The sequence below is a fragment of the Lytechinus variegatus genome, chromosome 5 (assembly GCF_018143015.1).
Source record: "Lytechinus variegatus isolate NC3 chromosome 5, Lvar_3.0, whole genome shotgun sequence".
Lineage (NCBI taxonomy): Eukaryota > Metazoa > Echinodermata > Echinoidea > Temnopleuroida > Toxopneustidae > Lytechinus > Lytechinus variegatus.
In genome coordinates, this window is record NC_054744.1 from 10,940,522 (window position 1) to 10,966,029 (window position 25,508).

General features: G+C 38.0%; 2 protein-coding genes across 3 annotated transcripts in view; one reads left to right on the top strand and one right to left on the bottom strand.

Annotated features, from left to right (window-relative positions):
* LOC121415316 (leucine-rich repeat serine/threonine-protein kinase 1-like) overlaps positions 1-25,508 on the top strand; it is an 87,246-nt gene that overhangs the window by 57,231 nt on the left and 4,507 nt on the right. For both annotated transcript variants that reach the window (XM_041608495.1, XM_041608496.1), the window contains 14 exons: positions 889-1,127; positions 5,281-5,420; positions 6,491-6,657; positions 8,858-9,141; positions 10,590-10,916; positions 13,532-13,748; positions 14,337-14,495; positions 15,519-15,701; positions 17,133-17,408; positions 18,464-18,629; positions 19,709-19,979; positions 20,707-20,937; positions 22,822-23,057; positions 24,496-25,493. In XM_041608495.1, coding sequence (XP_041464429.1) covers positions 889-1,127; positions 5,281-5,420; positions 6,491-6,657; positions 8,858-9,141; positions 10,590-10,916; positions 13,532-13,748; positions 14,337-14,495; positions 15,519-15,701; positions 17,133-17,408; positions 18,464-18,629; positions 19,709-19,979; positions 20,707-20,937; positions 22,822-23,057; positions 24,496-25,493 — 3,894 coding nt within the window. The remainder of the gene's footprint in view (positions 1-888; positions 1,128-5,280; positions 5,421-6,490; positions 6,658-8,857; positions 9,142-10,589; positions 10,917-13,531; positions 13,749-14,336; positions 14,496-15,518; positions 15,702-17,132; positions 17,409-18,463; positions 18,630-19,708; positions 19,980-20,706; positions 20,938-22,821; positions 23,058-24,495; positions 25,494-25,508) is intronic.
* LOC121415317 lies at positions 2,160-5,057 on the bottom strand. The gene is made up of 2 exons (XM_041608497.1): positions 4,308-5,057; positions 2,160-4,202 (listed from the first exon to the last, which is right to left on the bottom strand). The coding sequence occupies exons 1-2, from the start codon at positions 4,718-4,720 to the stop codon at positions 3,833-3,835; spliced, it is 783 nt and encodes a 260-aa protein (XP_041464431.1). The 5' UTR covers positions 4,721-5,057; the 3' UTR covers positions 2,160-3,832.

A 25,508-nucleotide genomic window follows, 5' to 3' on the forward strand; every position in this document is an offset into this window, starting at 1 on the left:
AGATATAAATGGTGAATTTTACTCTATTTAAGAAGATATTAGCCCATCTGGGATACATATTTCTGTTTTCATGAAATATTGCTTAACTTTAAAATTCAATAACTTTGTTATATATATTTAGTGATCAGATATTGGTGGAATTTTTCAACACTTTGCTCGTTACATTTTCCTCTGTTTTTTTTTTAATACTATTTAGTTATAATTATTTTCAGCCTCCTGGGAGTAGCCATTTAATTGATGTGAATGTTGTATTCAATGATAGTGCAGTAAAATTGTTATCAGTATTCTTCAGTTATACCCAAATCATTTCCATATTGATGTTTGTATATTTACATTTCAATCCCTTATTTCATGATTACACTTCGTAATTCCGAAGGTTCGTAATTCCGAAACATGTAAATTGCCTATACCTCAATGTTCGTTAATCCGAAAGCATAAAAAGGTTCATTAATCCGAACATTTGTGGCTTTATTCCGAAGGTTCGTTGTTCCGATGGTTTGATAATCCGAAAACGAAATAAAGTTCAATGTTCCGAAGGTTCGTCAGTCCGAAAACAAAATAAGGTTTGTTGTTCCGAAGGTTCGTTAATCCGAAAATGAAATAAGGTTCGTTAGTCCGTAAACGAAATAAGGTTCGTTAATCATTACAATTTCGGACTAACGAACCTTCGGAATTACAAACCTCATTTCGTTTTTGGACTAAGGAACCTTCAGAATTATGAACCTATGGATATACGAACCTTCGGAATAACGAAGCTTCGGAATTACGAATGTATGCGGAAGTATTCAATAACATTAAAATTTCATCAGTATTCTTCAGTTATATCCAAATCATTTCCATGTTGATGTTTGTATATTTACATTTCAATCCTTATATCACACCCTTCAGGAGCTCGTTGCAAATTGGCACCACAAGCAACTCAATACCTTTGACCCGTCGTGGCTGCAGGATTTCCAAGATTCAACTCACCAAGTCCTGTCGACCATCAATCTATCCCAGAATGCACTCTTCTCTGTACCGGAGGGACTCCTGTGGGGTCTGCAGAACCTCCGTCGTCTCAATCTATCCCAGAATTCAATTCAAAGACTGCCATCCCCGAAAAGCCATCGAAACTTGAGCGAGTGTCGGTATGTTATGAATGTAATTTTTTATATAAATATCAGGCCTCGTTGTGGTCCCTCAAAATCCTATATAATCTACAATGAACTCTGGTAACTTGAATATACATGTAGTTTGAAAAAGTATTTGATCAGTATGGTTTTGAAAACTTTTGATCGATAAGATAGCTACAGTACCGTAGCTTGAAGAAAGTATCAGATTAAAGCACAATGGATGTAGTAGACAGCAATTCTTGAAGCACCAAAGTTTGAGGGGAAAATTGACCCAACTTGAAGTATAAAGATGTCTAAACCTTATTAAACACCACAAAATATTACAAATGCATTCAAATGTTAAGTTTTTAATTATAAGATCAACACATTCCACACTGATCACACAAATGAAACCATACTGACAGCTACTGTTGGTTAATGCTCGAAAAATTCAAACACTTGATGATGACATGTCTGTCATAATTACAGCGACAAACATGTTTGAAAATATATGAATCGTCTCTCTCATTGAAATAAGGTGAGCTAAAATGTAAGAAAATAAATGACGATCTCCCAACTCAACTCATGACAATCGGTTTGTCTTTGTGTGAATTGACAAAACAAAAGTCAGTTTTCTTCTATGCTTCATATATATAATCGTGGTGAAGAAATAGTTCCGTTGTAGTTGACTGCATTTGTGTACATGTTCTGACATAGCATTGAAAAAGTTAATATGCAAATGATTATAAAGATCCAGGGTCCTTTAACGTGAGGGCGGTTAGAGAATGATTGTATGCTTGATTTGCACGATTAATTATACATTGTAGTTAATGCAATCAGTCATTTTGTTGTACAGTGATTGTCAAGCTTTGTATTACATGCCCCTGGGGGGTGTTTCACAAAGATTTAAGTATGACTTAGGTCGCACTTAAATGTAGACGCGTACATGATATGCAACGCGCAATCTTATTGATCAATACGCAGTAGTGCGCTTCCTCTTGGCATGATCTGACCAATGCTGTCATGCCTTTTATACTGCGCGCAACTAGACATTTAAGTGCGACTCTAATGCCTAGGTCACATAGCCCGGCCGATGAGGTTCCGATGAGCCAGCGATGCGATTTTAGCCGGACACCGGCCGGACTCCCGTGGTCACCGGCCGGCGTTTGGGGCTAAAAACCGCATCGGTGGCAGCTCGGCGAAATTTAACTTCGGAGTTAAAAATTCGACGGGCTCTCACCGAGCTCCCTCATCGCAGCCCCATCCTTACCACATCGGAATACGCATCGGCTGGTGTACGACCGAGTATCGGCCGGTGTCCCGTGCCAGTTTATGTTTATTGCCATATTTATTGTGTATGTGGTAACATCCAAGGTATGAAAACTAAAGTTCTGTCGTTGTCTTTATTGTTTTTATCTTTTTAACATCTTAGAGCAATAAACTGAGAACTCAAAAGGTAAAACAAAGTTAATTTAGAAGGAAAGAAAATGTCATTTAGAAGGTTTTATAGAACACACCATAAAAATTGGTTAATTTTAACAAAGTTGCATAGATCAAAAGTTAAACAGTACTCAAGTAAAAATTAATATTTCGTAAGACTTTATCTGATATGTAAACAATGGAGATCCTTCCTCATTATGAAAAAACACATACTTTTTAAAAGGTGAAAACATATTAATGGGCAATCATTTGAAGCCTATTACAAAATTACAAAGCTAATCATATTGGTTGATACAAGTGTTTTTCTTTATGAAAGGTTAGTTTTTAAAGGTGAAAGAAAAGATACAATGACGATTATTCTTTGATTAAAAATAATTCAATCACAATGAATGTGTTGCTGTTGTATTATTTACACACATCTCATCTTATTCATACTGGTGTATTTTAATATTGATTTATTCTTTCAAACAGGTTTGATTTCTTTTGGCATTTATTACTAGTGTTCAAATTAAAAAGAGCAAAGGCAATGTTTTAAGATTACCCAATAACAGATTTATTTGCAAACAACATACTGAATAATGGAAAGTATAACACATCAAAAATGCGTTAAGTCCTGAGAAGAATAATGGAATGTCTGTGGCTGCATCCGGTATACTGTAACAATATTAGACACAAGTTACTGCTGGTTTATTGCCACATCTTGCCATGGCACACTCCTGGCAGGACTGCAAAAGTAATTCTTGAGGTATGCGCGCAGTTCTTTGCCTGGTCGGGTCAATCTTGGCCCGTGCCCTGCTGCTTGCACATCTTCGAGCACGGCTTGGTCTCGCCATGCACCCGCGATGATCTGACCCTGCTCATCTTCCCGGTCGAGGTCAGCATTCTGAAGGTTGGGGTAACGAGTCCTCATGAGGTTGTGAAGGGTCATGCAGGCCTTGACGATCTTGGTAACTTTCGACGGTCTCAATCCCAGGGTTGTTAGCAGACATCTGAAGCGATTGGCGAATATACCAAACGCGTTTTCAACCACACGGCGTGCCCTGGAACACCGGTAGTTGTAGATCCGCTCGTCCCGTTTCAGGTGCCGATGAGGGTAAGGCTTCATCATGTATGGCCGTAGGGGGAAGGCGTCGTCTCCGACCATGTAGTAGGGTGTGTCCTGGTCGTCATTTGGTAGGGGATCCGGCTGGGGTAGTCCGATCGTTCCCTCACGCAGACCTGGCTCCAGTCGCGACCGGTTAAAGATGCCGGCGTCGGAATACGACCCTGGTGACCCCACATCCGCCCAGATGAACTTGTAGTCAGAGTTTACCACTGCAAGCATGACGATGGAAAAGAAGCCTTTGTAGTTGTAGTAAAGTGAGCCGCTCTTGGGGGGGGGGCTTCTTGATGGCGACATGTTTCCCATCGATCGCGCCACAACAGTGGGGAAAGTTCCATCTGTCTCCGAATCCCTCGGCTACCGGGCGCCACTCATCTTCTGTCTGGGGAGTGGCCCACATCTCGTCCTCGTATTCGTCGTAGATGGCCTGACAGACCTCGGGGACGAACAGAGAGATGGTGTTGTGTGGGACACGAAACGCGAACGCCAGATCATGATAGCTGCTTCCGGTCGCCAAGAACCTCAAGGTGATCGCCAGATTCAGCCCAGGATCCAAGGGGGTTCGATGCCTGCAACAGAAGAGGGTGAAATATGAATAAAATCAAACTAGAATAAATATGGATGGAAGACATTTCAGCACAATTTGACAGTAGGTTCATAAAGTGTAAACTTACGTTGTGGTCTTGGCAATGCGGGGGCCAACTCGGTCAAGCAACTCATAGAACATCTGTGGCACCATGCGGAGGTAGGATTTGAAGTCGGCAACGTGCTCGGCCTCAAGTTCCCTCATGAGCGTCTCATACTGGCCGAAACGAGGTCTGCGTAGGATCCACTCGCGCACCCACCAACGTCTTATTCTTCTGCCGGCCCTCTGTCGCTCCCTCTCGGCTTCTTCGAGCAGTGCTGCCAGGACCAAGTTGTACTGGAACCTCGCCTGAGCTAGCTCGTGTTCTAACAACGCCATTCGTAGTCTTCTCGGTGCAGCCATAGTGATGAACTGACCATTCCAGGTAGGGTGGACATATATATACAGGTATGGAATAGCTGACCATCGGCCCCCCAAGTCCGAGGTACACCGGCCGAACATCGGCCGGGCAGTGTTCGAAGCCCGTTAACAACCCGGCCGGTGATCGCACGGTGTCCTTTAACCTGCTCGGGTACCGGCCGTATACCCCCCGATGTCCGGCCGACCATCGGCCGGACATCGGCCGGTAGTTGCTGCCACATCGGCCGAAAAAAATCTCCACTTTTGAGACAGACTCCGGACGGTCATCGGCCGGTGTTTGGTCGGTCGCCTGTAGATTTCCGGACGGAGCCCGGTCACGTCACCGAGCTATGCCACCGATGAGGGGAGCTCGGCGACACCTCAAAAATCCACCGAGCTCCACCGATGCCGGACACCGGCCGGGCTATGTGACCTAGGCTTTAGTCATACATCTTTGTGAAACACCCCCCAGATCTAGTTCAAATGTGCAGTGGACGCATTGAGTCAAGTCAGGATGTGCAACTATCAGAATAACTTATCTGGGTTTAAACTTCACTGAACATTTCGGGGACAATATTTTATTCAAATGTTACGATGTACCCATTTTACAACTGTGTTCCGTACAATTAGTGATTATGTATTACGTTTTGTGTTTTATACAGCTTACGGTCTCTGAGCCTTTACCAGAATAAACTGGTATCTGTCCCTGCTGAACTATTCATGTTAGAAGCTTTAGAGTTCTTGTCTCTTGCCAGTAATTCCATTACAGAACTTATCCAACCTGCCAAAGAATCTATAAAACGTAAGTACCGGTAAAATTCAAAGGATTTTATTCAGTATGTAAAGTGTCTGAGTTTGAGTCTCACAAGAAGAATAATTGTAATAATAATAGAAATGAATGTAACTTATAGAGCACCAAATCAATTCTGTAGAGCACACAAAGTGCAGATGGAGTAGTGAAGCAAATCGAAAAATTTCAATGATATTTTGAAAATATTCAAGAAAGATACCGGTACTGGAGCCTGTTGCAGAAAGAGTTGCAATCAATCGCAACTCAAAAATGATGCGCAGCTTGATTTTCAACCAATTAACAGCGCGCATTTGGGACTTGCGATTGATTTTTTGACTTGCGTTTAAACACAACTCTCTCTGCTAGGACCCCTAATGACTCTAGGAATTCTATTTTACATAATGGAGCCTGCATGAGCAAGGATCCCCTCGGGAATGGCCATCATCATGACCTCATAGGCTTTTTGGTAATGGGCATTTCCATAATTCCGTAAAATGATCAACCTTTTTGTATGTCTGACCCCCATTTTTTCTCAAGTCTTACTTCATAAACTAACCAAGTCATGGTCTCATGAGAACATTATAGGCTGTGAAAAGAACCTGGGGACCATTTCATCAACATTTTTGTATGACAAGTTGTCAGATCTGACATCTTTCCTTGATTCTGATTGGCTGAGAGGCACTGTTACTATAGTAACTGTCAGATAAAATGGGACTTGTCGGATAAAATGTCCGACAAGTCCTTTCATGAAACGCTCCCCAGAAATCAGTGAGACTGAAAATTTCATGAAGGTCCCACATAGAAGGGGTCGGACGTACATATTATATGGAATTACCCTCATAAAATGATTCCGTATATCTTAAGTTTAAAGTAATGTCAACAATTTTCAAAACATAATAGGGATATATTGCAAGACAGCAAAACAATTTCAAACATGTAGAATAGATATTCATGTAAAACCTGGTAGTTGTAATATACCTGGTCCATGGAATACCTATGAATTAGTCAGCTCATGTTGAGTCTTCTGTCAAATTTCTACTTTGTTTTGATGTCCTGAAAGCCTTTCCTCTTCACCTTTTCAGATGAGATCCCAAGACAATGGAACTGCATGTCTCTCGTCAATTTGGATCTGTCCCAAAACAGACTGAGCTCTCTCCCCAGACAGATGGATGCGTGCACTTCTCTTATTACCATCAATCTATCGGAGAATTCATTCAGTGAGATACCTAGGCCTTGGGCTTGTCCTTTGGTATGTTCCTGTCCTCTCTCAGAAATCTACCTTATCCCCTCTTCTTCTGGTCTGTCACTAGGTGGTTTCAAACTGCCTCGATCATAAGAATCCCTGTTAAATTACAAGAACTTTTTGGGCTAAAAAATACCCATTAATTATTCCTGCATTCACACCGCCCCGAAACATACCCTTCGGGATAAGTTCCTGAAGTTATGAGCATGCGCAGTATGGTCTGATAAGCAGGCAAAGCGAAGATTCAAAATCACTAGCCCAGCAGCCACCCACGGCGCCCGCGCCCATTGACATGCTGGGCTAAAACGTAAATACTACTATATCGGGTATTTTCTTTCGGGGAAATTACGCAGTTTGCTTTCACATTACCAAAATACCTGGTATTTTCTGATCGGGGTAAATTTCCCGATCAGAGAATACCTGGAACTGACGAACTTCAAGGCGGTCTGAAACCACCTTCTGTCTGACTCTGTCTAACTTTTGTCTCCTTATCTCTCCCTCTTGCTGACCCTCTCTCTTTTACTGTCCCTCCTTATCTGTTCCTCTCTATCCCTTCTCTGTCTCTCACTTTATTGTCCTCTCTCTCTTTCTCTATCCCTCTATTTTCCTTCCTGCATATGTATACATTAATTGCACAATCATTGTTCTCTAGAACTGGGACATTAATCTCCAGAAATATATCATGGTTTTAGCATTCTTTAAATCAAAACTAAATGAGCTGATTGTTAGCATGGCAGGAAGGACTTTAAAGGAAACTGTGCTGTCATTATGGAAGAATAAAATGTTGGTGATGATAGTTCCCTATGTACAGTTTCATTTTTATCACCATTAATTGTTGTTTTTGCTGTAATCTACCTGCAGGAATGAACTCATTTGAGACCTATATGAATTGGTCATGATGCCACATGTGTATTAGTATGTCCATAATAGTCTGTATGTGTTCTGAAGTCTGGTTTAACCATTGTCTGTTAAACTCTGCTAAAATTATGAGAAGACAAAAATCTCAAATTTATTTTTCGCTCTCTATTTCTTTAACATGTTTATTGTTTTCCCTTTCTGTGCTTTAAATTGTGGAGGAAATTATTTTGAGTTTTATTGTTCCCAAATAGCAATGAGTGATTGAATTGATTGTCAAATGATCTGATAAACTGAGCTTATACTGTAAGAGATTGGTGTCACAATTGGCTCTACATAGGATACCATAATTTTAGACTATAGTCAAACAAGTTTTCAGAATATGTGTTAACGTTTGTACGAGGCTAGAATATTGGTTTGTGTTGAAAAGTCTTGTTTGATTTTGACTGTACATGTATGTCTTTGCATGTTCAAGGGGTTGTCTTTAAGCACACCTAAATTTCTCCACAAATCTCTTGAGTTTTTTTGGCCAAACGATGATTTTTTATACTTCCGTTCTCATATTGTTATGAAGCGATGACATCATAGGTATTGTTTGGAGAGTGTGAACAGATGTATTGTGTGATAATGGATGATGCATTAGAAGGAAAGACATCTCTGTTAGCACCAAAGATATTGCTCAAGGCATGTTTACTTTCGATTCATATCAGATATCATGTTTCGTCAGTGACAACTGTCAGAGACAGCCTTTTTTATGTGATGATCAACACCATGTTTTATTCCTCAATAATAACCTGTATTATATTCATAGGATGGACAGACATATAACATCTGTTTGTATTTCTTTACTTATAGCTTTCAACTTTGGGGAAGTCACATGACATTGTTCAAAAATTTGTCTGATGTATAGTCAAAATTTGAACAGAAAAATATTAACGAGAAAATTCTCTTTTTTCTTTCTCCTTTACTGTATCATTACCCCTAGGTTTTCCCTCTGTGGTTTACAGGTGTATTTATGTAATAATTTAATGCTATACGTAGCTTATTATTGATATGAATAATTTGTTATTAATTTGTATGTAGTGTTTTTTTTTAATTGAATGTACTTGATTATATATTTTCTACATGTATATGTTGTGTAATCTTATGTATACTGTATGATCACCTGAATGACCATTTCCTACTTTTTATCTTTGTGTTAAAAAAAGCAATGAATGTAATATATATATGTTCTATTCTGTTATACTCTGTTCCGTGTGGATTGTTCAAGATTTTTTTATAAGAAATAGAATGAATATGTGCAGATATGTACTTGACTTGAATTGTAATTTTCCTGATTTGACCCATGCAGGAGATCCTGAACATTGCTAAGAACAAGGTCCAATCTGCTCCCGGTGACCTACCAAAGTTCTGGCATCGTACGTTGCGATTCATCAACCTCAGCAACAACCGTCTGACAGAGATTCCCGCACCTATCTGTCAGTTGAGCAGTCTCTCTGAGCTTGATCTATCTCATAATGTACTACGTTGCTTTCCATCGCCGAGAACCTGGAGTATACGTAAGCTACAGCACCTTAATCTGGCTTACAATCAACTTATGCACAGGGAAGCACAACCTCAAACTAAGCAAGACAAGTGAGTATGCTTCCTTCATGAATGCAAATATGATATAGGTAATAATGATAATAATATATAGCATTTATGAGGCGCCGATTTATCCAGCTGCCTATTCAATGGCGCACTATATATTACCCCGGCTGTAGCTCCAGCTGCTAAAGGCGCTTGGTGCATTCAAGGAATTGATCCTGCCGGGTACCCATTCACCTCACCTGGGTTGAGTGCAGCACAATGTGGATAGATTTCTTGCTGAAGGAAAACAGTCACGCCATGGCTGAGATTCGAACTGGCGATCCTCTCACTGGAAGACGAGATTCATAACCACTAGACCACGACGCCCCCGGTCCAAACATATGTTGTGTTGTATTAAGATAGGCCTAGTTTTCCGCACTTAAAGATTTGATATACGGTAGTCCCATGACACAAAGTTTGATCTGAAAGTATTGTCAGAATTGATTGCATACTTAGATAAGTTTGTGCATTCTATGTTAATCATCAATGCTAATTACTATCTTAAAGCTTTGTGTCATGATTCCATAACTGTTAATGAATTCAGGTCTATTTATTCATGTTTTAACCTCAACTAGGAGGAGTATGGCATATGTAGATAATTATATTTTTTCTAATTACTACTGCAGTATTGCTGTGACTTGTATCATGAAATCCGGTTGAGGAAGGGATGTATTAGACCCATGACAAAGTATTTGTAATAATAGTCTTTGATAATTTTTAAAGATTTTTAAATGATTCATAAATTTGTTGTGCTTTGTATTTACTGTTTTGGAAATAACCACATGCATGTATGTGCACTGTAAGATATTCTTTTTATATGAGAATATATTCTTTGTTATATCCTACATATGATATATTCTGTATAGTGATTGGTTCAAATTGTGCATCATGTGACCAAATGAAGAAATATATTTTCACTATGATGTTGCCTGACGTCAGACCTCGATATGTTTTTCGCTATACCAATATTCTGACGTCAGTATTTCAGAAAAATTGATATTTAGCTAAACTCTGGGGCGCACCAGTCAGCGAGATATCTCTCCCGGTCATGTTCCGTGATGCGTCTGCACCAGGCACTAATCCGCATTGTGCTGAGTGTGGTCCTTTGGGAAAAGTAGGTCATTCAACTCCGGTAACCGGACTCTGCAAGCTCAGCGCATCAATTTTGGTTCTAAATTATTAAAAGTAGGATATAAAACCAATATATCAGGCATTTCCTTCGAAAGCATAGTGGGAATTTGTTATCCTCAGTTGGACCAGCAAAACCCTCAGGGCTTCGCCCCTTAGGGAAAAATAGTAATTGCAGAACTAACCTCGGATGAATAATTCCACTATACTTTCTCAAAACCTGATATATTTGTTTAATTGTATTGTATCTGTGCTCTTTATATCGCTCAAATGGATAATAATGATAATTAAAAGTAATAAATTTTTCCTACATTGCATCCCAATAGTCCTAAAACCTCCCCTGTGAAAAAGAAGAAAGACAATCCTCCCAGTTCACCGACCAGTCCTCGACAAAAGCAAGGCGTTGCTAATTTCTACACCAAGCTACGAGCTCATAAGTCACCAGCCAAGATCATAGACGCTAACAGCCGAAGTACCTTCTACACACATTCCCCAAACGGTGGTAGCAGTCATCCGGAAAAATGGGAAAAGATTGAATTCCCAGAATGCTTTGCACACAGTCTCTACGTTCTGAAGCTATCCCACAATGCTCTAGAGGATGTGCCTCCCAGCATTTGTAAGCTGGAAGCATTGTATGATCTAGATGTCAGCTGGTAAGCAAATAAGAGGATATTTTCTTCAGGTTTCTGAAAACAATATTCATTTTGTTATTACTATCAAAACCAGAAATTATAGCTAGTCCATCTAAAAGTATGAAATACCCAGATAATGTACAGCTATATTAAGAGAAAGACATGAAATAATTCGTCTGAAATGTCTTGTGAATAAAACAGTGTCTTAAATGTGTTTTAAAGGATTGAGAGTGGCTGTCACTAACAACTCACAATATTTTATCAAATGAAAGTGTCTTCCATTTTATCTACTTTCATGAAAGGTTTTTACATTGAAAGATAATGGAAAGTATTAAAAGAAGTTTTCTGTGAAGAACAAGCCTGTTATTATTTATGTAAAGATATTTGAAAAATGATATAGACAAATGTCAGATTTTTAGGTAAGTAGACTTACATTTTCCAAATTGCAGGAAAATATATCATATCCAGAACAAATACTTCCAATACTTTACTACTGTAAATATGAACAGGCCTTCTTTCATTTACCATTTTTGTCTCACCTGCATAGCAGAGTGAGACTATAGGCGCCGCTTTTCCGACGGCGGCGGCGGCAACATCAAATCTTAACCTGAGGTTAAGTTTTTGAAATGACATCATAACGTAGAAAGTATATGGACCTAGTTCATGAAACTTGGCCATAAGGTTAATCAAGTATTACTGAACATCCTATTAGAGTTTCATGTCACATGACCAAGGTCAAAGGTCATTTAGGGTCAATGAACTTAGACCATGTTGGAGGAATCAACATCGAAATCTTAACCTGAGGTTAAGTTTTTGAAATGTCATCATAACTTAGAAAATATATGGACCTAGTTCATGAAACTTGGACATAAGGTTAATCAAGTATCACTGAACATCCTGCATGAGTTTCACGTCACATGACCAAGGTCAAAGGTCATTTAGGGTCAATGAACTTTGGCCGAATTGGGGATATCTGTTGAATTCCCATCATAACTTTGAAAGTTTATGGATCTGATTCATGAAACTTTGACATAATAGTAACCAAGCATCACTGAACATTTTGTGCAAGTTTCAGGTCTCATGATTAAGGTCAAAGGTCATTTAGGGTCAATGAACTTTGGCCGAATTGTGGGTATCTGTTGAATTACCATCATAACTTTGAAAGTTTATTGATCTAGTTCATTAAACTTGGACATTAAAGTAATCAAGTATCACTGAACATCCTGTGCGCGTTTCAGGTCACATGATCAAGGTCAAAGGTCATGTAAGGTCAATGAACTTTGGCCATGTTGGGTTTTTTTGTTGAATAACCATCATATCTCTGTAAGTTTATTGGTCTAGTTCATAAAAAGTGGACATAAGAGTAACCATGTATCACTAAACATCTTGTGCGAGTTAGAGTAGTTTTCAAAGTCAGCACTGCTGCTATATTGAACTGCGTGATGCAGGTGAGACGGCCAGAGGCATTGCGGATATCTGTTGAATTCCCATCATAACTTTGAAAGTTTATGGATCTGATTCATGAAACTTGGACATAATAGTAACCAAGCATAACTTTGAAAGTTTATGGATCTGATTCATGAAACTTGGACATAATAGTAACCAAGCATCACTGAACATTTTGTGCAAGTTTCAGGTCTCATGATTAAGAAACACTTGTTTCTCTTAAATTTCAATATTGGAGGTTGAACTTTATGTATTATTTTACATATACATTATTGAACCCTAATTATCTAAATATTTAATTGTTTTATCAAAGGAGCATTAGTTAAATAAAGATGACAAGTTAGAAGTTACACTTTAAAGAACAGAATGCGGTATGTTTCAAAATGACCACACCTCATCAGCACCTTGAAAAGTGTACAGTTTTTGTTTCTTTATTACTTGGTACATTGCAAGCCTGGACTGCAAGATTAGTCTGATATTTTTTTTTGTATTCATTAACCCCAAAAGGACTGGGCTATTTGAGTTGTAATGAGGATGCAGCCGTCATTCACATGATTGCGCCAAAATTATTATTATATTTTAATTATTATGAATAAAATATGCAAAGTTATACATGAAAAACATTATTTGCAGATTTAACACCCTATTTCACTTCAAATTTTCTTTTTTTGCAGATGTCATCTTTGTAATCTAATTTAAAGGTTTCCAAAAAGAAGAATTGTGAAAGCCAATTTTTTCCTTATGTATTTCTTTGTTTTTAAATTACTTGATATATATATCTTTGTTTTTTTATCTTTTGTTTTTTACTGATATTTTCAATGGAAATTATTACAGACCATTTAACAACTAAATTGAACCCTAAATTAATTAAGCAGACCAATTAGAATGAAAAGTAATCACCCTTTCATGAATTTCATTTCCCATAGACTTTGTACACAAAGTATAAAAATGAGCCATTTTCGGCATGACATTGCATCGTAAAAATACCTGTTGCTATACCCGTATGTTTCGAATTTGGTCTCAAAAGTTGGTCTCAAAATATTGTGGCGCTATCTTTTTTCGCTTCGGAAATATCACACAAAGCGTCGAGGGGGAGCCATCATGCCCCCCCAGTCCTTTTGGGTTAATATATATTTGTTTATAACAGATTATCTCAGAAAACTGTTCACTTTGTCTCGCATTGTTTCCAGGAATCCTGATCTGCAGAAGTTACCTGAAGGTCTAAGCACTCTGAAGCATCTCTTTCACCTGAAGATTGAGGGGTTAGACATCAAGATTCCATCTGACATCAGTCTATTGACTCCAGAGCAACGGTGTAAATCCGGTCAAGTTCTCAAGATACTTCATGAGAAACTTCTAGACAGTCAACCCTATCACAGCATGAAGCTTATGATCATGGGTCCAGCGGTAAGTTAATCTCAAACCAATATCAAAGATTTGATGAAGTTATGCTCTATAAATTTCTGTACATATCATCTGAATGTCTATGTTGCACTTGACAAAATTGCTTTGATTGATTGATTTGATTTGCATTGATTTCCAGGACAAAGTGGGTCCAAAGTTGATGATACTTTTTTTTGTTAATGAGTTTGAAATTGATAACTCTTTGTGGCAACTTGTACATTCAGAATCTTTCTGGATTTGTTTCCCTTGATTTTGTTATAGGTTTAGATAATTTCATTCTATTTCACATTAAAAAATTCATCTATTTCCCAGAATGCAATAGATAATTTTTCACTCTACTGCCAACATTTTTATATAGCATATTATATCACAAAGCTGATGCCAATGAACACACAGCTTACAGGAGGCATCCAAGTATTTTTTTTATTGTAGACCAAAGTGCAATATCATTTTATACTGGCATTACTACGCATTTTCAATAGCGTCATGAAAAGGTATAAATATTAAGACTAACACTGCAGTACGGTATCCTAAGGTAGATCACGACTTTTGGGACTAAGATGTAAAGTCTTTCTTGGTTGTGTTTTGCAGAAGAGTGGTAAGACCACATTACTTGGAAGTCTGATGAATAATACCAGTGGGCGTGTCCTTGATATGGCTCTTCATGTAACGGAATGGGAACTACAAGATCCAGTCGTAGAAGGAAAAGGGTGCAGTCTCAGGGAAAGGGTCAAGGAAAAGTTCTCAAAGGTATGTACCCATCCAGACTTGATTGTGATACTCCCAGAGATTTCATACATGTGTATGATTAACCTGAACATTATTGGTGAAACAAACCAAAAGACACTGAAATAGTGACATATGAGTGGTGACAATGATGATGATGTTGATGATGATGATGACAGTCGTGGTAATGATGATGATAGTGATGGTGACGATGATGTTGATATCATGACAATGATGATCATTGTGATAATGATTGATGATGATTAATGACTATGATGGTGATGATGATGAGGATGAGGATGATGATGATGATCATCATCATCATGATGATGATGATGATGATGATGATGATGATGATGATGATGATGATGATGATAATGAAAATAGAATAGGGAAAAAAGCAAATCTAGCTTCTATTTTTATGATAGTGATAGGGGCGATGATGATATTATCATCATGATAATGATTGATGATGATTAATGACTATGATTACCTGTTGTACAGCGCATTAAATTCAAAATCCTCCTACTTGTTTTCCATTCCATTCACAGAACTGCACCTCAATACAACTCTTCCTTGATCACTCCATACAATCCCTCTCGCAACCTTAGGTCTTCTAGTTCATTCTTACTCGCTGTACCAAAATCTCATAATTCATGGGGGGATCGATCATTTCAACATGCTGGGCCTTTCCTATGGAATAAATTGCCAATAGAAATCCGCAATATTTCTTGTCTCACCACTTTCAAAAGCTCTCTTAAAACCTGGTTATTCACGCAAGCTTTTAGGTGATTGTTTTTCTACCTCTCTTTTTAGTAGGTTTTTCTTCTTTCTTCCTTCCTTTCTTTTTTCTTTTTCCTTTTTTTTCTTTTCTTTTCTTTATTGCGCCATGAGCATCTTTTTATGATGGATACCGGCGCATTACAAATGTTCATATTATTATTATTATTATTATTATGACAATGATGATGATGATTACAATAATGATAATGAAAATAGAACAGGGAAAAAGCAAATCAAGCTTTCCATTTTTTTTATCATCGACAGGAGAAGGAGCTTGTTGAAGGCCCATCCATCACATTCTTCTCCTGGGATATGAAAGGTGGTGATCTGTATGAGAATGTTCATCAGTGCTTTGTTACAGCTAAGACTTTGTATCTCTTAGTATGGGATATGAGTGAAGGCATGGATGGGGCACATAAACTATCATCTCTTCTCTTGAACATCAGTGTAAGTCCCTGTGAAATGCTTTTGAATATTTTTTTTTTTATTTGATACATTGTTGCATTATTTACGATTTGAACAAGGAGGAAAAGATAAAGCTGGTGGCATATTGAAAAGTAAGACTTTTGCTGGTGTAAGCCTCTCTCAAAATGTAAGGGGGTATATGTATTGTTAAAACTCTGAAGGAATTTTTTGCATTTGTAATGAAAGAAATAAAGCGGGTAGAAAAACAAAAGTGTGAATTAAGGGATTAAAAGATTGATTTTAAAAAATGTCATGATACAACAGAAAAAAGATAATGGTGAAATATCATTAGGATTAAAAGAGTTTATGTATTTGAAAAGCTAAGTTATTTGTGATGTGTTGATCTCGCTTCTGTAAAATGTAGTCTTTGCAAAATACACCCTTGCCCTTCTATCATTAAGGTGTGTAATTAATCATAAATTTGCAAAACACACTCTTCTGATTGGTTACTAGTCAGTCCTACAAAAATATTATATGCAACAATGACCCTGATTGGCAGTTGGCATTTTGTGATCAATCAAGAACCTTAGTGAGACGGCCCTCTCCTCGGTGTTGCAGTCCATAGTATTTTATGATTACTTATCGTAAAGATTGCATATTGTCATTTAAAGGACAAATCCACCCCAACAAAAAGTTTATTTGAATAATAATAAAGAAATCCAACAAGCATAACACTGAAAATTTTATCAAAATTGGATGTAAAATAAGAAAGTTATGACATTTTAAGTTTCGCTTAGTTTCACAAGACAGTTATGTGCACATCCTGGCTGGTATGCAAATGAGGAGACTATGATGTCATCCACTCACTATTTCTTTTGTATTTTGTTATATGAAATATGAAATTTTCTAATTTTCTCCTCTTTTATCAAGTGATTCAATGATTACTTCCTCCCTGAACACGTGGAATTAGCATTGTTTGATACTATATGTTTCAGTCAAGTTGGTCCTTATTGTCAAATCAATAAAAAATGAAATATCGTTTAATTCAAACAACTAAAAACAAAAGAAATAGTGAGTGATGGTCATCATCGACTTACTAACCTAGTTGTGCTTATCACTGTTTTGTGAAAAATAAGCAAAAATTTAAAATGTCATAACTTTCTTATTTTACATCCGATTTTGATGAAATTTTCAGCACTATGCTAGTTTGATTTTTCTTTATTTATTCAAGTCAGCATTTTCCTTGGGTGGACTTGACCTTTAATTCTACTTTGCGGCACAGCTTCAACAATTTCAAGGGTTTTTTTTTTAGTAGCTTTTTCAGTGACCCAATTCTATTTGATTACTTGTATTTTTTGTGTGAAATCGATCAGTTTGTATAACCTCTACTGTAAATGTAAATCTTTATCTTTTTATCGAGTGGAATGAATAAATCTTGAAAATAATCCAACATGGAATCCTTTTCTCCTGTAGTCTCGATCCTCAGACTTTGGTATTGTGATAGTGGGCACCCATCACGACGTGGTTCAGAACTCGGCTGTAGACGTGATGGAGCTACGGAGTCAGCTTGTTGAGATGCTGGATGTTGGACCGGGATTCCCACCGGTAGCCGGGATTGTAGAGGTCGACAGTAGAGGGTGTAAGAACCACGGAATGGCTGAGCTCAGACGGGTCATCTACGAGACCGCTCTGCAGATGAAGGTTCATCATAAGAGACCTGTATGTACAGAGAAGCTTATAGGCAGGAAGGTAAGTATCATTATGGGTACCAATCACTTTACTGTTTTTATCATATAGTAAAATGCATATCATCTTTTCTCAGTATACTGTTTATAAGAACTAATATCTCACAAAGAGTATATTGTTCAAAAGAGTGATAAAACATGGCTTTCATATTAAAGACTTTTTCAGTTAAGACACCATTACCTTTGACTTGACTCTTGGTGTTGTGGCTTTTTTTAAGGGCTTGCTGCACTTGTTCTAATCATGAACTCATTAAAGGGATTTGTCAAATATTTGAGATACATGTATTGCATCTGTGATATCTGGACAATCAAGTTTTTGCTGAGTAGGGGAAAAATTAATAAAAACTTTCCGGGGCAACTCTATGAGCTCACCATTACAATGTACATCGGACCCTTGCTATGCGAATTCCCAGGGCTATTCTATGGATTTGTGGGGAAAATTTGCCCTATGCCCCGATGTAATTTATACCCTGATACAGAGAATATTGTTGACTTTTTTTTGTCCGTTCCAAGGTCTGTTTTATGAATGGCCATGCCTTGTATTAAAAAAGATGAAGTACTTAGTCATGCTTAGTGAATGCATTCAAAATGGAAATAATTTACAGTTTTTCAAGTTTAAGATAACTTTTCAATGTATTTTGTAATGAAATTCATCAAGTTTCTATACGCCCGTCCTGACAGGACGTATTATGGTATCACGCTCAGTGTCCGTCCGTCTGTCTGTCCGTTAACTTTTCCTTATAATCGCGATAACTTCAGTTTAACTTAACCTAGGCTCATATAATTTTGTGTGTATGATACCAGCATGGGCCACAGAAAGCCTATTGATTATGGGGTCAAAAGGTCACAGTGACATATTTTCATCTTGCCCGTCTTTAGTTGTTGTAAACGCAATAACTTCAGTTTAACTTAACCTAGGCTCATATAATTTTGTGTGTATGATACTAGCATGGATTCCAGGAAGCCTATAATTGATTTTGAGGTCAAAAGGTCAAAGGTCAAGGTCACAGTGACATGCTTTCATCTTACCCTTCTGCACTCTTGTTTTTTATGGATCAGGTACCCCAACCATACTTCAATCTGAAGAAGCGTATATCCCAGGAGGTTGAAGTACGTCAGAAAGCTGATCCTCCTATACTACCTATCATGACTGAGACTGAACTGGCCCAGATAGTACAACTCATACCTGTTAGTGGGCTGCATACACCAGAAGAACTTCAGGAAGGTAATTACTTCCCATCTTTAAATATTGACCTGGGCCCCGTAATTCAAAGGTTAGAGATCAATCGCTAGTTGGAAAGAGCAATTCTGATCAGTTCCTCGTCAGTCTACTGTGCTAAACGCGCATGCAACAATGATCTTGATAGGCGATTTCATTTAGTGATTAATCGCTAACCTTTGTGTTCTGGGGCCCAGGTACATGTGCATGTAGGTGTTTCATGAAGCTGTTGTAAATTATGAGTGACTTTACAAACAACTGGTGATCCTTTCTTTGAAGTAGATTTCTTACCAATGAAAATTTGGTGCGCATAATTTACCAAAAAAAAGATCACCAGTCATCCATAAAGATGCTCGGTAACTTACGAACTGCTTTATGAAGCACCCACCAGTGGCCCGTGACACAAAGGTTAGCAATGATCGTAGAACATTTTTCTACGATTAATTGCATAGACTACAATGTAAAATCAGTCATAAAAATCAAGCGTACGATCAATCACTAACCTTTGTGTTACAGGACCCAGGAGCCAGTATCACATAGCTTTTAATAGCGATTAATTATACAGTTCTTTTGTATTCTTAATTGCACTTGATTATCAATTGGTAAGGTTTGTGTTGCTGGTTCCAAGTTCTTGTTGGACATAGATTGCATTAAATGTCTCAAATTTCAAAAACAGATAACAATGGCTAACGATTGCTCAGCTCCATTTGTCTCATTTGGGAAACATACTATGATGATGGATTCCTCACTTGCGTATTAACAAATAATAATAATATAGGCATATTTACCCAGGGTAGCCACTTCAGTTTTGAAAACTGTTCTACCAGCGGGCCCTGCTATTATTATTACCCTGGCTTTAGCTGAGCTGCCTCGGCGCTCAAGCATTCAAGGAATTTCTTCCTGCCGGGTACCCATTCACCTCACCTGGGTTTAGTGCAGCACATAGCAGTTGAAGGGTTTCCATCAGTTATTGTAGATATAGAGTAACTTAGCTCTCTGTGCTTTTGGCAATGAGATTTGATGTACAAACTTTTTCATCATATTGAAATAACTGATCATATATTTTTCTACCATTTCTCCATCAGCGATCAGTTTCTTGCATGAGATCGGGAGCATTGTCCACTTCACCGACCACCTGAATGGCCTGAATGACCTCTACTTCATAGACCCAGTATGGCTCGCCTGTACGCTACAGAGGGTGACTGCACTACCTGCAGGAAGTCTTAAAGGAGGCAAGGTCCACGTCCAGACTCTCCGAGAGCTGAGCAAGAAGAGCCGCATCGGGGAGGATAAGTTTGAGCAGTACTTGCAGCTCTTGGCTCGATTCGAGATTGTGGTTCCAATCTCGCATCACTGGTAAGAGAAATATTTCTGATCAGGATATTGGCCTTTGATCTGTTTCCTCCTGTGCATAGCCTTTGGGAATGACAAAAGTCAGAAGTCAAATTGTTAAGTATAGTTTAAAAAGTACTCTCGATAATAGATTGTGAGTAAAAGTAATGTATATTATTTCTGATGTTTCATAGTTGTCCTCACTGACAAAGAATTGAATTACATCTTTATTTTTAAATCCCTGAGAAGTGATGTTGCTTTGAAAACTCTGGCAAATAACATACATGTATCATGAGGGATTATTATAACCTTCCAAAATGAGAAGTACCCTGGACTTCACAATGTAGAATGTATGATTGATTCTATGGCATTAATTGCATCATTTTAATGTGACATCACCTCTGTAACCTGTTGCCTTGTGAAACCAGGTAGTTTCTGTATGATTGCATGGGATTTACAAAATTCTGTATTCAACAGGCTATGAAGAGATGTCTTGGAGAATATGATCCATGCATAAGAGCTAATTTTCTTCTGAATACATGCAAGGTTACTGCATTTGATAATCCAATGTAGTTCATCCCATAAAATAGAAATGTCTTTGTCAGTTCCTCCTATATTTGTCATCATTTCATGATTTTTGTATACACTAAATCAGGTGTTTTTTTTGTTATTTAGTAAAGTCATAATATGTATTTGTTGAATGGGCCATATTGAATTGAAAATTGGTATGATTTTTCCCTGCATCACCCAGGTTCTTGGTACCATCTCGGCTCCCTCGTGACAATCCTGGTTTGATGATATCCCTACGTAACACTAGCGCCGCACCATTCTACTATCTGAGGAGGGTGTATAAGATGCCCTATTTACCTCCAGGTTTCTGGATCAGACTGGTATCACGTCTCATCGCTGATCTTCAGATGCATGACAAGAAGATCAAGATTAGTCCAACCAGAAGCGAGAGAAAGATCTGCCGCTCAACAAGGTGAGGACAGTGTCATCGTTTCCTTCCCCTTTGAAATATATAAGAGGTATCTGGATAATTGAAATTTAGCACATGGGAAATTCCATAAAATTGTCAACCTTTTTGTATGTCCGACCCCCATTTTTGTCTCACCTGCGAAGCAGAGTGAGACTATAGGCGCCGCTTTTCCGACGGCGGCGGCGTCAACATCAAATCTTAACCTGAGGTTAAGTTTTTGAAATGACGTCATAACTTAGAAAGTATATGGACCTAGTTAATAAAACTTGGCCATAAGGTTAATCAAGTATTACTGAACATCCTATTAGAGTTTCATGTCACATGACCAAGGTCAAAGGTCATTTAGGGTCAATGAACTTAGACCATGTTGGAGGAATCAACATCGAAATCTTAACCTGAGGTTAAGTTTTTGAAATGTCATCATAACTTGGAAAATATATGGACCTAGTTCATGAAACTTGGACATAAGGTTAATCAAGTATCACTGAACATCCTGCATGAGTTTCACGTTACATGACCAAGGTCAAAGGTCATTTAGGGTCAATGAACTTTGGCCGAATTGGGGATATCTGTTGAATTCCCATCATAACTTTGAAAGTTTATGGATCTGATTCATGAAACTTGGATATAATAGTAATCAAGCATCACTGAACATTTTGTGCAAGTTTCAGGTCTCATGATTAAGGTCAAAGGTCATTTAGGGTCAATGAACTTTGGCCGAATCGGGGGTATCTGTTGAATTACCATCATAACTTTGAAAGTTTATTGGTCTAGTTCATTTAACTTGGACATTAGAGTAATCAAGTATCACTGAACATTCTGTGCAAGTTTCAGGTCACATGACCAAGGTCAAAGGTCAATGAACTTTGGCCGAATTGGGTGTATCTGTTGAATTACCATCATAACTTTGAAAGTTTATGGATCTGATTCATGAAACTTGTACATAAGAGTAATCAAGTATCACTGAACATCCTGTTCGAGTTTCAGGTCACATGATCAAGGTCAAAGGTCATGTAAGGTCAATGAACTTTGGCCATGTTGGGGTTTTTTGTTGAATAACCATCATATCTCTGTAAGTTTATTGGTCTAGTTCATAAAAAGTGGACATAAGAGTAACCATGTATCACTGAACATCTTGTGCGAGTTAGAGTAGTATTCAAAGTCAGCACTGCTGCTATATTGAACCGCGTGATGCAGGTGAGATGGCCAGAGGCATTCCACTTGTTCACAAGTTTTATTTCACTTTATAAACTGGCCAATTCACGGTCATTTGAGAGCATTACAGACTGTCAAAAGAACTAAAAATCAGGAACAGAAAATTTCATGAAGGTCCCACATATAGGGGGTCGGACATACATATTTCATGGAAATGCCCACATGACAAAATCATTGATTGAATTTGGAGCATAAGTGAACTCTCTTCTTGGCATCTACAAGAAATATGAAGAAATGATCAACTTGAAATCTGTTTGCTGTAACGGAGTATACATGTACTACCTGTTGTACAATAGAAATATCATAGAGTTGGTTGATCAGTTGTCTCGCGAAGTGGTTGAAACTGTAAGAGAGTTCACAACGTTTCTTTGGCTGCTGCTCAACTTTATCAAGTGATGGAGAGAATTCTCTGCGATGACGAACATCTTCAGAAAAATATCATACTCGTACAGATTGGCCATGTAACCAATCCATCTGCATGATTACTAGCCTGACATTGGGAATAGATGCAAATTTAAAGCTGGATGAATTCCACATTTTGAACTTTTCTAACTTTGTTGGAAACACTGCTTGATATTGCATGTTGGTATATCTGATATAATAGCTTGCAGACATTAATGCTTCTCTACACATAGATGAAACTTTAACCAGTGATGTCTTGTCCATTTTCAGTATCAAGAACAGCATATCAAAAGGCATCAGGTTTCTTCAGAGTGAGTCTATCTACTGGAGGGAGGGTATATTCTTCAGGCACAAGACGGGACAAATCATGGTGCAGTCAACGGTCTTTCCGTCGACTGACAAATCTCCAGGAGTGGACATCCTCATCAGCTGCCAAGATGGTCACTTCTCAGCCATGGGGTGCGTGGTGGACCAGATTGAGGGGCTTATCAAAGATTGGTATCCAGGTATTATTATTATTTGTAAACTTTGAAAAATGATAAATAGAAATTTAGAATAATAATGATAAAGAAATTAAAAAAAAATTGACCAAATCACAAACATGATATTTACATGATAATAAGTACAGATAATAGATTTGATACGTATAGACAAGTATACAAATAATTTGAATGCAGTGGCCAGCTATTGTAAGCAAAAAGCTTAAATGAATAGCAGTGCTTTCCCAAAATTGCCTTAAGAAGGGGGGGGGCTGATTCAGCCCCCCTTGACATTTTTTTCACGAAGAATCCGCAGCACAATTTTTTTTACCTTGTTGCTCACTGACTATTTACTTTTATGTATCATGTAATGTTTGAGACGAAAATTGCGACCCCCAGGTACACTGTTTAAAAAATAACAACATTCTGTGAGTGCATGCAGACCCAAAATTGCTTTTTAAAAATGTGAATTCGCGCACAAATCCAATGCAAATATTAGTGTTTTTAGCCATATTCATATTAAAATAAATTATTTTTCATTTTACAAAGTAAAATAAAGTAATTTCTCTTTTTTAAGGTAGAAATAAAGTCCCTGACATTTTCCATTGAAAAAAACAATAAAAACAAAAGTAAAAAAACAAAGAAATACATAAGCAATGAATAAAAAAATAAATACATGAGAAAATGAATGTGATATTGAAAATAGTAAATTGGATTGGATTCCTATAAAGAATTTATGATTCAAAATTAGAATTTTAGGGGCATTATTTAGGTAATTAGAACAAACCTTTGATTTTATGCTTAAATTAGCATAATTTATTAGCAATGAGATTTTTCACACTGCACCACCCCCCCCCCCCCTCTCTTTTTAGGCATTGAAATAGCCCAGTCAATTTAGCATTAAGTGCTTCAAAGAAGAACAACCAAGAAATATCACAAGTACCTAAAATTTAAACTTGAAGGATATATTCTTAGAATCCTTAAATCTGTATAGGAAAATGGAAATGTGTTTTATTCCATTTTTAAATGAAGAGATGAAGAGACATATTGCCTAAGTGTTGAGATAAGCTATTCCAATATTGGGATGTGGTTATAGGAAAAATCTTATTTCCAGCAAGTTTCTGTGTGATTTTTTTATGTCAGATGGAGAAGTTACTGGTGGGTTACTTTCCTGTGAGGGGTGTACAGGGTCAAACAATAATACAGATATTGACGTGCCTTGTCTTAGTAAGAGATTTGATACTGACAAAGGAATTTAAAGTTAAGCATTCTATTTTTCTAACAGGTACATGTATATTAGAAGATTTATTTTGTATTGAGGTGACTGATAGATGTGGGTGTTCTAATGAATCTTTGAAACTTTTCTAATGCTGCTTGAAATCAATTATCATGTGGTAATAACTAAATTGTTAGGAAATGTAAAATGTATGTTGAATTTAATTGTTCTTTAAATCATTTTTTTTAGGCCTATGTGCATCAATCTATGACAGTATTCAGCCTAAGGTCCAACGATTGGTGCCTTGCCCCATATGTGTGAATCATGGAACAGATGACTATGAAGCAACGACTGAGAATCTCCCTCATTGCTACACTGTGGAGGAGCTAGTTCAGCGATACGTCCGCGGTGAGACGCATATAACCGCGTGTGCCAACTCCAAGGAGAAACTCATCCCTATTTCTGTTCTGATACCCGACATGTTCATGGAAGACCTCAGCATAAGACATCTGAAGCAAGAGGAGTTCAAATTGCACATGGTGTCGGGACAATCTCTAGGACAGGGAGGATTTGGCGAGGTCTTCAGGGCAAAGTTCCGTGGACAGACTGTAGCAGCTAAGACTATGTTTCCGTCTAGACTCTTGAAGAACCAGGTGTTCTCTTCTCCCAGTGAAGGGTATGCATCGTGTTCTTCTACGCCGTCCTCTACGCGTAACATGACAGGAGAATCAACATCAGCGTATGAATCATGCGACTCACTCGAAGCATCCATGTTAATGGAGAGTTTCCACAAGCTGAGAAACGAGGTTGCAATTATGGCTAAACTAGACCATCCATGCATCGTCAATCTTGTTGGTGTATCTGTCAGACACCTCTGCTTTGCCATGGACTACGCACCTCTTGGTGATCTTCAGAGCTACCTGTTTGCTGAACACCAGTCTGCAAGGCCACACCTAGTGAAGCAGAACATCGTCCTGGAGCCAGTCCTGAGCAGGTTGCTGACGTACAAGATCAGCCTACAGGTTGCTTCGGCCGTGGAGTTCCTGCACAGCAAGGACATCATCTATTGCGATCTGAAGACGGACAATATCCTGCTCTTCTCGTCGGATGTGAATCAAGATGTAAATATCAAGCTAACAGACTATGGGATATCCCGAACCTATGACCTGATGGGTGCCATGGGGATGGCAGGGCCACCAGGGTTCTGTGCGCCAGAGATTCTCCAGGGCAAGGTCTTTGATGAAAAGGTAAGAATGTCAGCA